General features: G+C 40.6%; 1 protein-coding gene across 1 annotated transcript; it reads left to right on the forward strand.

The window, feature by feature from the left end:
- The first annotated feature begins 686 nt into the window (after positions 1-686).
- mios (missing oocyte, meiosis regulator, homolog (Drosophila)) lies at positions 687-14,594 on the forward strand. The gene is made up of 12 exons (XM_023290911.3): positions 687-825; positions 2,291-3,157; positions 3,341-3,830; positions 5,012-5,110; positions 5,272-5,526; positions 8,411-8,580; positions 9,239-9,304; positions 9,468-9,626; positions 10,585-10,737; positions 11,677-11,881; positions 12,149-12,278; positions 13,081-14,594. The coding sequence occupies exons 2-12, from the start codon at positions 2,339-2,341 to the stop codon at positions 13,169-13,171; spliced, it is 2,637 nt and encodes an 878-aa protein (XP_023146679.1). The 5' UTR covers positions 687-825; positions 2,291-2,338; the 3' UTR covers positions 13,172-14,594.
- The last annotated feature ends 1,385 nt before the right edge of the window (positions 14,595-15,979 follow it).

Genomic DNA, 15,979 nt, shown 5'->3' on the forward strand with positions numbered 1-15,979 from the left:
AGTGTTTGGATGCTGTGCGTAAAAGTCCCAAATGAAATTCCACTTTTCCATTCTCGCCCACTAATGTAAAAACCAGCTGAGATGTTGTAGTAGGATGATTCTCAAGTACAACACATGTATTAGAATCAACTTCACAGTCCGAGTGTGCTGATCACTTCGTTTTGTGTGATTATCCTAAATATTCTAAAGACATACATGTTGTCGTGCCAAAAATTTTGATCTGTCAACACTCGATTCAACCACTTTATATACACTACAGCTACTCTGATCTGCATTAAACTCTAATAAAGAAATCAGCTCGCTTGCAGTCATCCTTGTCTCCGCATATATTTTACCTGCTATATTGTTAAGTTTAGAATCAGCCCAGGTCTTTTCATAAATGATTAATTCAACTCATAATATAGCTTGGAATGTCATAAGTGCTTAATGCATTGTGATATACTTGATTTTAATCATCAGGGTTAATCATTAGCCCATATTGAGACGTTCTTTGTTCATCATTTATTATCATTTCAGAAACGTTTAAATCTCAGATAAGCATACCCTTTCTGTCACCAGGGAACTAAAGGTCTACTGCAGCTTGGGCATGTTTGTAGCTGCTGGTTATAAACTAGAAAAAACAAAATTTTTTGACACGACAATTGCACCCTCTGCTGGTACCTGTCTCCTCGGCCTGCTAAGCGGAACCTAAGCAGCTGACACGTCTAACTATACGAACATGTTTTGGTGTAACACACAACATCCTCTGGGGCTCCAAGTTGTCCCTTCCCGACATGTGTGTGTTAAGTCGTTACTCGCTCGCTCGTTTAAACCCACTGTTCGTGTGTAAGTAAGACCTCATCGTTATTAATGTCAAATGTTAGCTAATGTTTTCGACTGCTGGATTAGCAAAAGCTAAACGGCTGCGTTTTCGCTCGCCCTTCACTTGTTAGCATTAGCTTAGTTAAAATAGCATGTCAACAAACTTAGAGGCTTACTCTTACTTACTGTTACACGTTGGTATTTAGTCAGCTTTTAATATATGTTGCTACATTTCGCTTTTGTACTATTTTTAGACATGTTCCTAGCTGAGCACGGGGTTGCTAACTTTTAAGATGAAGCTTTGGAGCCAGCAGTAGTGTCGCTCAGATTTAGATGAACAAATCAACTATTTACATCCACTGCAGCAAGGCACAGTGTGTAATATCTCTGTGGCATCACTACTGTTTATCCATGTGGGCATTTCTGTGACAATCTCTCAGGTCTGTGCGATATAGCTGAAAAGTTTATAACGGTGTAAATGTATTGTTTTCATCGATATCGATAATTATTGAGGGTCTTTAGTGCCCTATTAAAATTTTTTCTTTATGTATTTTTATTTTTAAAATAAGTTTCAGCTTACTTGGAATGTAACCACCTTATTTTTCAAGTACACAGCTAATAATTTTGATGTATGTGTGCTATCACAGCAATGAAAAATGCACACAAACAATGACATTTACTCAGCAATAAAAGTAAATAAGGATAAATTAATGAAAAAAAAAGCTATTAAAACCCTTCATAACATGCTCAGGTTAACGTTCCACTTGGTTGGCCTGGATTGGGTGTCACTGGACTGAGATCCCACACCAGTCACTGTGCACACCCCACTGTTAAGCCTGTCATCTCCAGGAGAGTGTTGCTTAGGGTGGTGAACACAGGGTTGTGGTGGTTCTTAAACATCAAATCCTGTCACACAAAAGCAACCACTAGCTGCAGCCTCCACCAGGGGAGGTCTGTGGGTGGAGATGGGAGCAACATGAGGCCAAGACAGCTACTGAGTAGCGTGCCTTGGTAGACCTTGGGAATGGCAAAGGTACACCATCGTCAAGTATGTGACAGGCTTCTTAGGAGCTATGGGAGTAAGCATGTGTGAAGTATGTTCACACCACCCAACTATGATTTTGTTATGTGCTTTCATGGCAGTTTGAATCTAATGCATTTAGGTGAAACTATCAAATTCTGCTTTATTGAACAAAAAATAGAAATATGAAATGTGCCATAACATACTGTTACACTAGATTAGGCTCTGTGGTGCTACAGAGATGCCTCGAACTACAGATCATATTCTTCAGACATCAGAGAACTTCCTTGTTTGTCAAAGACTGGTGTAAAACTTGCATCACCATTTCTTTTTCTTTTTATGGAAAGCAACAACAAAATTGTCCCATCTTACTAAAATTTGTGACACACGTTGCATCTATCAAAATATTTGCAATAGGATTTATTTTTTTTTAACTTATCATTTATCCTTGATCTTTCATTTTTCCAGGTTGTGGAAGGCAGAATCCTTTGAAGCCCTTCTAGCTGCTTTTAAATCATGAGTGGCTCAAAGCCGGACATCCTGTGGTCTCCCCATCACCCAGACCGCTATGTCATCTGTGACTCTGAACTGGGACTGTACCGCATTGGCCCTGTGGGCAGTGCAGAAACGAAGGCTGGCACCCTCCCGCTCTCTGAGGAAACTGCTGCTACTTTGCTTGCCATTAACTCTGACACCCCTTACATGAAATGTGTAGCCTGGTACCCAAAACATGAGCCTGAGTGTTTACTCGCTGTGGGCCAAGCAAACGGCAGAGTTGTGCTCACCAGCTTGGGCCAAAGCCACAACTCCACATGTAAGGAGCTCGTGGGGAAAGAGTTTGTGCCCAAACATGCCCGTCAATGCAACACTTTAGCCTGGAACCCTGTGGACAGCAACTTACTGGCTGCTGGGTTGGACAAGCATAGGGCAGACTTCTCTGTGCTTATATGGGACATTAGCAGTAAGTTTGCCCCAGAGACCAGTGTAGCTGCTGAGAAGATTCGTCTCTCATCTGTGGATTTGGACTCAAGCACAGTAGTGACCAAACCGTTGTATGAGTTAGGCCAGAATGATGCATGCCTGTCCCTCTGCTGGCTGCTTCGTGACCCAAAGCTGCTGTTGGCGGGTATGCACAGGAACCTTGCAATATTTGACCTGAGAAACACAAGCCAGAAAACGTTTGTCAACACCAAGGCCATCCAGGGGGTGACCGTCGACCCACACTTCCATGACCGTGTGGCTTCCTTCTTTGAGGGGCAGGTGGCCATTTGGGATCTGAGAAAGTTTGAGAAGCCTGTGCTCACCCTCACAGAGCAGCCCAAACCACTCACTAAGGTATGATGATGTTTGTCCTTAAGGCGATGAGCTAAGAGTCACACTGTGTTTAGCTGAAATGGCATAAAATTCCAGTGCTTTATTGGAGAATCCTACTTGTTTTTCAATATTACATACAGTTGATTTTGTAGACAAACCTTTTTAGAATTTATTGAAGTGATTCATTTCTTTTCTCATTCTCAGGTGGCATGGTGTCCAACTCGTACTGGCCTGCTGGCTACATTGACACGTGACAGCAACATTATCCGCCTGTATGATATGCAGCATACTCCAACGCCCATTGGCGATGAGACGGAGCCCACCATCATCGAGCGAAGCGTGCAGCCCTGTGAAAGCCAAATCGGCAGCTTTGCCTGGCACCCGTCCTCTCAGAACCGCATGGTGGTGGTGTCGGCAGCCAACCGCGTGATGACTGACTTCACTGTGTTTGAGCGCATCTCACTGGCCTGGAGCTCCACCACCTCACTCATGTGGGCGTGTGGTCGACATTTGTACGATTGTGTTGAGGATTCGGCTGAAGGCATTGAGAGCATGATTGAGAAAGACATCGCCACTAAGATGAGGCAAAGGGCTCAGTCCAAGTATGGACACGACACCGTCCAGGTGTGGAGGAATCACCTGCTGGCAGGAGGGAATGATGTCCAGCTTAAGTCTTTATGGTTTGATCTGTACTATATCCTTTTATGAGGATGAAGTGGAATAAATACCTGCATAATGGGGTAGTAATGTATTAGTGAAAACAAGTAAAGTCACTGGTATTTATATATATCACATTTAGATTAAAAAATAAAGTCCCAAAGTGCTTTTCAATAGGGAAAATGAAACATGTAAAAATAATTTAATCATTAAGTTTAAGATGCTGCAAAGTTACATACTATATAGATGGTTGGTAAAACAGATGGTCAATCAGCTGCTTGCTGAAACAGTGTAAACAACACATTTATTGCAGTGACTATGGATTATTTCATTATTAATATATTGACTTATGTTCTTGATTAATCCAGAAATTGTTTGGTTTTTCAAAAAATCTGAAAACTATTGTATGATCCACAAATATTTTGTCTAACCAGCACTCAAAAATATTTTATTTTAATGTAAAACAAAGAAAAGTATAAAACTGCAATTCTGCTTGAAAAATTGCTTAAAATATTTATCAACTTCTCTAGTAATTCAGTTTAGTTTTAACTGTATGTCACCAGTTTACATTATAAGTCATCTCAGGACACTTCACATAGTAAGATCAAGACCTTACAGTGTTAGATTTTACAGAGATATTTTAGTCAGATAGTTGGCAATTACTCGTCTTTAGATCAAATAATTGATTGTCGCAGGTCTATCATGGTTCTTCTCTGAAGGCTTTATACATAATAGATACTGATATTACAATAATTTAAGATTTCAGCCTTTGAATTATTACAATACAGGTAATCAAAATGCCATTAATAATATTATTATCAAGACCACCAGTCCCAAAATAATGTGATAGATCTTTCACATTACTCTGGTGGCATGCATTTTGTTTTTGCAGAAAACTTTCACAAAAATTAGATTTATCTTCCAAAGATTTATCTACAGTGACATAGAAATACATTTTTAAGATGTGAAATTTCCAAAAGTAGATGGCTAAGTTTTGAGATGCTGTTTTGAAGTTGGCTTTCTATAGTACATCCTAATCAGTAGTAAAAATGTTTACATGTCCCCTCTTCAGCTGATCAAAACATTATTCTGCAGTGCTCTGATCAGGTTTAAAACAAATTTATGCTACCATGCTGTAGTTTTGTTGTTGCCTTGTCATGTGCCTTTATTATGTTGTTCAAAATACAGTATCAGTTACAATTCCTATGCAAGTATCACATATGAAGCAGTGTGTGGAGGACATGGAGCTGAAACTGCAGGGGAACAAACAGTCTGTGGTCTACTCTGGTATTAAGAACATTGTCAAGACCAGTTCAGGTAAGAAGATGACACACTGATCCTGTGAACCATGTTAAAAGTCAAGGTAATATAAAGCTTAATTTAGGAAAATGGCAACAAACATTTGAAAGTGTTTTCAAGCAACTTTAAGAGGTATCATTATATGTTGAAAACTGGCGTAATGAATTTTCTGTCTGAAGGGACCGCTGAGAGCCGCAGGTGCTGGACCGGCTCGGACCGGCAGACAGATGTACCGCGGTACCACAGCGAGGAGCGATGCCTTGCCCTGCGGCTCTGTGGTTGGATCAGTCGGGGTCCTGACATCGATGTGGAGACCTTCCTGCGGTCGCTGGAACAGGAGCAGGAGTGGGAACGGGCGGCTGCTGTCGCTCTCTTCAATCTGGACATCCGTCGGGCAATTCAAATCCTCAACAAGGGAGCTACTGCTGAGAAGGGTGAGTGCTGTGAAGCAGTTTTGTGACACATTATTACACATTCATTTTTATTTTACACATGTTTAAACAAATGAATGTGCATTAGAGCTTCTAGCCTTTATTTTCATAGTTGATTAAGCTTCAGATAGTTAATCAGTTATTTGTTGGGTCTTAAGACATCAGTAAATTGTGAAAAAGTACTGATCACACAGTCTAAGAGCACAGGGTGACATCCAACTTTTAAACTGGCTACATTCTCTATCTGCTTAATTGTGCCTTGTAATGTCATGCTGCTTCAACAGGAAAATAGAAAGCAATATTTTTTAGAGGTTTTAGAGTCTGTGCAAGTGTATGAAAAAAACAGGACACCTTTAATGCACAGTTGTGACAAGCATACTTTTTTTACACTACCTAGTGACTAGTATTTTCACATTGTAGTTGTGAGCAAAAACTTTCATAGAGAGAAATAGCAGTACATTATTTATTGACATAAACGATGTTAAACACCAGGCAGAGATGTTCAAACCAAATGACATTTAGGTCTTGGAAAAACGTGGAATTTCAAAAATGTAGCAGCAGGGGAAACATGTTTTTCACTGGAACACTCAGTGCACTGCTTTTCACACTAAAGTTTAATGAAAATGGAGAGAGAAAGCTGTTGTTTACACATGTCTTGACCAAGAAAAATTCCACCAATGTAGGTCAAACATTTTTCTGTTGTGTGTTCTAATGAGTGTTTCCTGAGCATGACTGATGGGGTGATTCATTAGATAAGGCGTGTCAACAGAGCCATCGCAGCGGTTCTCAAACGGTTGTTCCCACTTCATATACTGATTCCACTGCACACACTTAAAACAACATAAGAACATTTGGTGAAAGTGGTAAGTTAAGCATAACAGTTTCCCACCCTAATTTAATCTGACATATATTTTTTCAAAACTGACTTTGTTGCTCTTGCAGACAAAGCCATTATTAGTGATTTCTTTCATTTTCAAGTTTTAATCCAAGATGAATTAAATATTGAAGGAATAGTAAGGACATTCTGAGATATGTGTTTTTTTTTTCTTTTTCCTGTCAGTCCACTAAATAAGGGTCCAGGTGGTGGTTTACAGCCAGGCAACAGTTATTGAACAGACAGCTTGCCTACATATTCTAAAAAGGAAAAACCTACCTAAAACCACCTCACCATTGAACACATTTTATCTAGTTTGTTTAATCTGTGCGAAAACCACAGTGTAGAAACTGGGACAGAACCACATTAGCTGTTCCCTCTTGCTTGCTTCCTGTGTTTATGCTAAGCTAACGGCCTGCTGGCTGTAGCTCCATATTCAGTGTGCAGATGTGAGAGTGGTACTGAGCTTCTTATCCAGCTTTTGGCAAGAAAGTGAATAAGGATCTGATGGTCTTTCTGAAAACATCAAACTACTTTAAATTTTTAATGTTGAGTCTATAATTGGTTGTGTTTTGCATTATTTTACCCCTTGATACCCTATAAACACATTACATAACTATAAAGATCCCCTATTATGCTTTTCGGGGTTTTCTCTTTCCTGTTCTTGTGTTTGCAAAAAGTCTGTAAACTTTACAAAGCAGAAAGTCCGCTCTTGCCCACAGAAAACACTGCTCTCTACCTGGCTGAAACACCACATTTAAATTTCATGCTTTTGTTCTGTTACTTATCTATGTCACCATGTAACTCATTTGCATAATGCATGCCTAGCGAGTAGTATGGTGCACCCTCAAACAAAGAATGAGCAGCTGCATAGCAGTCTGCCATTATTTCCTTGTTAAAGCTGCTTCTGCTGTAGGCTATGTCTCCCTGCCTTTACTCAGAGGTCGGGGGTGTAACCAACATCACCTAAATTTCTTGACTTGACTTTTTAAAGAGACAGGAGCGAAAATGGAAGATTTAAGAAAGAGGGTAAACAGAGGTACTGCAGCAATATACAGTAAGAGAGAAATAATGTAGTTTTGTCGACCTCTGAGGGTTAATACATTTTTGTAGACCCCAAAAAATAAAAAACAAACAAACCTGTGAATGTGCAAAATAAAGACTCTTGGAGCAATCACGGTGTCTGAAAAAAACGGGTTAAAGGCACTCCTCAGTTGTTTGCTGGAGTGGTGCTTAAAATCTGGAATTGTTTTCAATCTGAACTAACAGTGAAAGTAAAGTAATTCCAGTGTCATGGAATGTATTTTTCAAAGCTTGATCTCTGAACAATTGAACAAAAGTAGTCCTGACCAATAATGTGTATTTTAATCACCATTGCCATGTAAAACACTCAGTTTCACAGGACTACCTGAAATCTGATGCATGAGGACAATACATTTATTGGCCTGCATCATGCATTTACAGCATGCAACCATTTGGCCTGTCAGATGAATCCCTGGCTATATGGGTCAAGCTGTCACAGCACTGGACCAGTCGGACGAAGCATCAGTTTCTTTCAGATTGTGCCAGTTTGGTTGCAGCTGTGTGGTTAACTAGCCTTAGGGATGAGAGGCGCAAGGAGAATGTCAAGAGATGTTTGTGTTGAGTTTAGAAGAAAATATTCTATACCAAGCAGCAATGTGAAGTAAACCAAATGTTGGCATATTCGAAAAAAAAATATTTGTATTTCATTCAGTAGGCAGAGACTGTTTAGTGTTTGGATCGATGTTAGTAGTGGACAAGCAGAAAACAGAAAGACACCTGATCTCTATTGTGATGGAAATATTGACAATGATATCTCACATTGTAGTTTTGCCTCATATTGTGAAAGTCTACTCTAAAACTTCATCCTCAACCTTCTTTTTCAAGTGTGTTTTTTTGTGCTTACTTTACTGAGAGCATAAAGTAAATAAACCTGCATTTCTGACTTCTTCTTCTTCTTCTTCTCCTCCTTCTCCTTCTTCTTCTTCACAGGTGACCTGAACCTCAATGTGGTTGCCATGGCTCTGTCAGGCTATACCGATGAAAAGTCCTCCCTGTGGAGGGAGATGTGCAGCTCTCTGAGGCTGCAGCTGAAGAACCCCTACCTCTGCATCATGTTTGCCTTTCTCACCAGTGAGCCTGGAGCCTATGATGGCGTGCTGGTATTGGATCTCTTAATATCAATGTATTTTTAAAGCCAGTCAGTGAACTAAAAAAAAAATTTCAGTGCCACTCTCTTCTCACTTAACAGTAGCCCCTTTGTTCCTGTCTCATAAAAATGTTTACACATTCTTAAAGCAGTGATGAATAAGCAGGTAATACTCCAGTAGTCTTTATAAGGGAAAATCCTCAGGTGCACAGGAAGAGGCGTTTTACATTTCCGTCATCAGCACTAAAAGTCAAATAACTCTTACGTCAAAAGGAACCTGTGCCCAGAACAGTGTGTGTTTCTGCTTTTTCCGACATTATTTGCATCAGATTCTGGCCACTAGATGCTCCTGATTTTGTTTATCTCATCTTCAACCTTTTCCTGTCAAAAAATGATGAAATTGCATGATAAGAAGATTTAGCTAGTCACATTGACTTTGTTTCCTGCCTTGGTTTTGAGAATTGAAGAGGAGTCACAGATGATGGGTTTTTCCAACAGAACTGTGTCACTGAACAAACTGCAACTGCAGTTCCTGCAGAGTGTTTTTGTGCCGATATGTTAGCTATCTACTGAATATAAGCAGCAGGTGGCAAATAGAAGCTTTCTCCCCCAAATGGTGTTTATTTATTTAAAATGATAAGTGATAATAAGATTCTTTGTTTCTGTTTCAGTATGAGAGCAGTGTTGCTGTGCGAGACCGAGTAGCCTTTGCCTGTATGTTTCTCAGCGATGCACAGGTAACTGCAAAGTGAAGCTTTCAGCTGCAGATTATGTCCCGACAACACCATATTGTAGGTCTGAATTTACTGATCTGTTACAGCTGCATGATTTGTATACAACGATGTGCCTCATTCATGCCCGTTGTAATAAATTGGATCTCTCTGGGATATTTTGCTGCAGCTGCCGCGATACATCGACAAATTGACCAATGAGATGAAGGAAGCGGGCAACCTTGAGGGCATCTTGCTTACCGGGCTGACTAAAGATGGTGTGGATCTTATGGAGAGCTATGTGGACCGAACTGGAGATGTCCAGACTGCCAGCTTCTGCATGTTGAAGGTACACCATCAGACAAATTGTGCTAAGTTGGCCTCTGTTTCAGTGTGAAAGGTCTACAAAGGTACAAAGCCTCAAAACAACAACTTACCAACCTGAAACACCTTACTTGAAGCCTCAGCTTTTTTGTTTTTTTGTTATTCATCAGCGTTACCATGTAACACATTTACATTAGCCTGCCTAGCAGCTAGCTTGATGTATCCCTTAACAAAGAATGAGCAGCTTCCCCACAGTCCGCCATTCTTATCTCACTACAGTCACTTATGCTAGTGTGTTGTAACCTTGGATCTATGAGCACTGTCAAATAGAAGAAACGAACATTACCCTGCTTTTGTTGGGCCTGCTGACTAATCAGCAGACTGAGCTTTTCAGAAGAGACAGTGTTTCAGACAGGGTGCAAAGAGGTGCTGCAGTATGTATGCATGCAATGTATTTTTTCAACACTGCAGAATGTGAACATATTGTAATAGGTGTAAGGGCTGAAACTGTGACCTATATGAGCTAAACACAAGACTGCAAGAAAAAGAAACTGATGGCCTTGGAGAGATAACTGCACTTGCTAAAACTTGCATTTTCATTTCTGACACTTGTACGTGCTTTAATAACATCAGGCAAACCTCACTGAAGCTGCTTGCTCTCATGCAGTTGTATCTACAAAGTCACACCAAAGACATTAAAGTGGTGGAACAGGTCTGTACCTTTTTGTTCTGTGCAACAACTCTTGTAGTTTGTTTGATGCTATTTTCCTGTTCTAACCTGCTCCTGAAAAGGGCACTGCAGCATACAAGGAATCCACACAAATGTGTAGTACTGCAAACACTTACATGCAGTACATACAGACATCTATACATTTTGTTAGGAGGATCGATGCAGAAAGAATAAGGAAGTGTGAAACTGCCTTCCAATGCTGAACCAACACTGAAGTGAAATAAGCTCTGGCATAAAGAGTCTCTCCCAACAGGGTTCCCCTGGTGACGTGTTGAAAGACCCTCGGGTCCAATCCTGGATTGAAAACTACCGCAATCTGCTGGATGCCTGGAGATTCTGGCACAAACGGGCTGAGTTTGATATCCATAGAGGCAAGCTGGACCCCAGCTCCAAGCCACTAGCTCAGGTAATACATGTTCAGGGAAGTTTTTTTTAAAATAAATATAATGCTGAAATTATTATTTTATTGATGTCAAGCTTTTGCTCTCTTCTTAAATTGGAAGAATTTCTTCTTTCCTCTGTTATATGTCATTGTAAATTTGATACATTTGAGCTTTGGACTGTTGGTTGAATAAAACATGGAATTTTGTGACTTTGGCTCTTGGAAATTGTCATGAGCATTTTTCACAGTTTTCTGACATTTTACATAAAAAAATAATGAACATATTGTTTATTAATGAAATTAAATCACAAGTTTCAGCCATAAATACTTGATATTTGACAATTTTATACATGTGTTTGTTCTCTCAATAAAACAGCAGTATATTGTGTTGACATTAAATGGCATGCTTCTGGCACTGACATGATGCAGCACCAGCACACTTAAAGCAGTCTGTCTTGTTCATTTACTTCCTTGCACACTGCTAACCTTATACCAAGTGAGAATGACTGAATTGTTTTTTTTAAAGCACAGGCAGTTTGTTCCAAGTAATCTGACGAGTATGTCAGCCAAGCTTCTAACACCCACAGCTCTGCTCTCCAATTCTTGTTGGAAAACTTGTTTTGCTGTTCGTGACCTGCGTTGTTTTCTCCTTTTACATCAGTGAAATCTGTTTCATACATGACACATAGTCCACATATTTTTTTTTTATAAAGTCTAATATTTGAGAGGTTTTTATGTGCAATTATGAGCTGGTGCTGTAAGTAAGACTTGGCAGTACCTGACTGCATTGCTGACATTCCAATAATCACAGTTAATCATGTTGGGATTTTTGAGTTAATATCTAGCATTTATCTCACTCTCCCCTACAAATGAAATCCAAACAGCTGGTAAGCGTGTGCATGTTGGTTTTACCGTCATGTTCATCTTTCCTTATCATCCGACTTTTGTGTTTGCTCTTGGCAGGTGTTTGTGAGCTGCAACTTCTGTGGGAAGTCCATCTCCTACAGCTGCTCGGCGATGCCTCACCAGGGCCGTGGCTTCAGCCAATATGGTGTCAGCGGCTCACCCACCAAGTCAAAAGTCACCAGTTGCCCTGGCTGCAGGAAACCACTGCCACGCTGTGCCCTCTGCCTCATGAACATGGGCACACCTGTTTCCAATTGCCCAGGTAAAGTAGAGCATGTGGACAGAGGCTCAGCAGACATTTATATTAACAGGAGCAAATGTTGAACAGCTAAAGTGGCTATAATACTTGACTGAGTATTTGCAGGGAAGAATATGTGGACTTTGAAACACATTCAGGGACAGTTAGCACGTGGACATGCAGTGGTCAACCCAGTAATCTTATTGCTGTGGTGAAACTCGTAGCAACATTGATAACTAGTCAAATTTTATTGATGTTAATATTGACTTATGGATAAATGTTTTTTGGCAGGAACTGGAAAGTCAGACGAAAAAGTGGGCTTGACAAGGGAGAACAAACTTGCTCAGTTCAACAACTGGTTCACCTGGTGTCACAACTGTCGACATGGTGGCCATGCTGGCCATATGCTGAACTGGTTCAGGTACAAATGGAGCACATGATTAAATAATTTTCAGACACGTCAACATGCTCACTGCTGCAGCCAGTATTCCTTCCATGTGCTTGATTTTTGATTTTGAAACGAAAATTAATTAAAAAGCTATAGAAGGTTCTTAGTTTAGCTTCTGCCACCACTATAAAATGTTATGTGGTTTTTTCTATGAAATAGATTTGGATTCAGACAACTTCACTGATTTATACTGAAGGGCAATTCACTTATACTTACCCAGTCCTTACGCAATACTTTAAGACTTACAGGCAACACAGCAACATACATGGGTTTAGTACAAGGGAACAACAAGCAAAAACTTATTTTATAGTTAATATAAATAATAAAGCATGTAAATAATGAAAAATTAATACATGTGCATTTTTACATAACCAAACATATCAGGAGGTGATTGTCAAACAAATCTGAAATATTTTAATAGTTAGGCATATGAAGGAGGGAAAAGTGATAAATAATGTTCTGTTTTATACCCAAAGTGAACACATGCAGTATTCAAAATGCTTAATCTTTCTTTTTGATTGCCATTAAATGCATAGATCAGTGTAATTCTGTAAAGTTTTATTCATGCTACGATCCCGCTAAGTAGAGGACCTCCCTTTTACAGTGTAAATAGGCTGGTAAATAGGCAATCATGGTGCTCCCTTTGACGGTACAACTAAGTCTTTAGTTTCCCCCAATGAATGCAGTGTTGGACAGAAATAATATTTCTGTAGCCTTTGAATCCTTTTTGCACTTTGTTTGCAGACTACTACTGACCATCCGTTTTCTGTTACAGAGACCACACAGAGTGCCCAGTGTCAGCTTGTACATGTAAATGCATGCAGCTGGATACCACAGGGAACTTGGTGCCTTCAGACAGCAGCTAGGACAGGAGACACCTGTTGAAATCTAAACTGAAACACCAGCCTGAAGCCAACCAATGCAGGTTCACTGCTACACCCACCACCTAACACCTGGGAAAGGGATGAAGGGTGCCAGTGGTGTCCTTCTCTGAAGTGGCTGCTTAAATAGATTGAAATACCGTTAAGTTATAGCCTAGTGAATGTAATGTACCAGAGTCCTATATGAAGAAGGGAGGCAGTGTGTGCTACTGATCTGACTAACTGAATCAATGACAGAAAGGGAGCAAATGCAAACTCACTGCTCTGCTAATGAAAATCCCACTCAGGAGAAATACAAGTGGCTCTGCTGTAATCAGCCTTTTACGGTCAAACCTGAATCAGGGTTCTGGTTTTATTGTGATCTATAAAAGAAATCAGATGTTCACTCACATGTCAGGTTATAAAGATGTGATCACAGGTGCCAATATGTCTCGAGCTATATTTTGTGGCTTGTGTTTTAATACGCTATTTAACGTCTGGGTTTGTCTTACAAAAGGATCTTCACATACCTCATGAAAGCATTGTTCAGGGTGAAGGACGGTACCCCGGGTGATGGAGCAGAGTCTAACACACAGTAACAGTCTCTTGCTCTCTTCATGTTCCTCAGTGCCACTCTTCATCTGGAAGTGTGCGGGAGGGGCTTCCAATGTTAGGGGTGGTTTTGGGGGAGAGGATGAGGAATTAGAGAAGGTAGGGGTGGTGGGCGAGGAGGAGAATGGGAGGGGAGCGTCTGTATTCACCAGCCCACTCCAGGCCTGTGGTCCATGAAAGAAGCTCCCTAGAAAACAGCAGCTGCTCGGCACTCTGACAAGACCCTCCAGATTGTTCCCCTCATAAAGAACCTCAGCTGCCGGAACACTATTGACTCAAAGAGAGGGCGAGAGAACAGACAGCCTGAGCCCCGTACGCCCCCTCCTGCACCCTCCGCATACACAGACTTGCCCTCTCTTTCTTTCTCTCTCCCCCTAGTGCCCAAATTGCGCCCAAAAACTATGCATACCACACATCAATCCAAGGACGGGCGCCGTCTGTGGGGGGACGGCCGCGTGTAAACCACATTGTAAATTGGGTTTCTCGCTTTCTCTGCCACCCTCCCCACACAGTCACTAACCCAGGGAGGCATTGTAAGCGAGAGGAGGCTTGCACCAGAGCTGGCTAAATCACTTAGTCATGGAGTAGGGAGGAGGAGGAGTGGGGGGCACAGGAGCTACTGTACGCTGCTTTCACCAGGATCTCTTCCCGGTGTGGGAGGTTTTATAGGCCTGCATGCCCTTTTGTGAACTGTTTTGGAGTGGAGCTGACAAATTGGCGAGCCGTGTAGCGTCCCGAAAAACAGAGTGGCTGGAATTTCATCCTTTCAGTGTTTCTTGTGTTTGCCTTTTAAATAAATTCTGACTGACAAATTGGAGCACTGCTGAATGGGGGTGTTTTCAATAAGTTGACATGGTTTATTTTTACATTATCATGTTTCATAGACACAGATGGCGTGGGTTCTCTGTCACATGCTTACTCGATCTGTGCATAAACGCATTGAGTCACACATTATTCTCCCTTGGGAACTCCCACAGAATCACAAACCACAGATGCAATCCAGAAGATGGATACCATGGAATATAACAATAGATTTTGGGCATCCAAACTACGCAAGCAACAAAACTCCTTATTAGCTCAGAATGAAAGTTTGTTCTTGACCTTTCGACCCACAACTGGCACAAGCATACCTGCCACAACTAAATTGCTGCTCTGGAGCTCTCAATTATATGGTGCAATCTCCCTAAACAGATGTAGTTTGGCCAGTTGTCGTAGAATATTAGGATTTTGTCATCCACACTGGCTTGAAAGTTGAGACTGTAATTCACCCTTGCCAATGGAAAACAGCAGCTGACCAACTGTCTCACCACAGTTACTGACAAAGAATGTTTAAGCATAAAAGGAATTTGACTTGCGTTTCTAGTGCTTGTGCACTGTACCATTAACAGGGAAAGGGAAACTTGTATTGATACATAAGTGAAACAAAGAAAGCGATATTTAATTAACTAACAGTCTTTACTCATCTTGTTTTCCCTGATCAAAACCAAGATACTTAGTTTGCAATGATGGAAAGCAGAGAAACAGAAAATGGCTGTAACCAGGGAGTAGCTGGGTTTTCAACAAAGGACCACCTTTAAATATATTAGCTTAAAAGTTGATGAAATGTCTAATTATATTAAACGAAAATTACCGATTATATTTCTGCCTATCATTGACTCAAAATTTCAGCTCTTGTGTGAACGACACATGAAGGACTATACAGTGCGGTGCCATTGTGCAAATTGTTAGTGTAAACAGTGTATACAAGGTAGAGATTAAATATTGTATGGATAACGTAATAAGTCACTTCACAAGCTCCATTATTGGCGTTAACGTAAAATCATGGAAATTTCCATGATAACTTGGCCAACTAAATCGTGTCATAACGATTGAAATTTCCCCAGCAGCCATTAATGAATCATGTGGCAAGCTTTTATCCAGTTATTTTAACTGTAAACTAAATATTCGGTCCTCTAAAGACTAATAAACTACATTGACGGAATGAATGAAGAAAATATTAGCTTTAATATATTCTTCATATCACATTTAACAAAAACAAACTTTATACATACTACTGAAACATTGCAGACATGATTGGCTGAAAGTGCGGTCCATAGAATAAACGGCACCAATCAGCGACGCTACTGTACAACGTCATTGCCCAATCACAAAGGCAGAAGTGAGCAGCGTCGCCCGCCCACAGGCATCAGCCAGTAGTCTGGC

The sequence above is a fragment of the Amphiprion ocellaris genome, chromosome 9 (assembly GCF_022539595.1).
Source record: "Amphiprion ocellaris isolate individual 3 ecotype Okinawa chromosome 9, ASM2253959v1, whole genome shotgun sequence".
Classification (NCBI taxonomy): Eukaryota; Metazoa; Chordata; class Actinopteri; family Pomacentridae; genus Amphiprion; species Amphiprion ocellaris.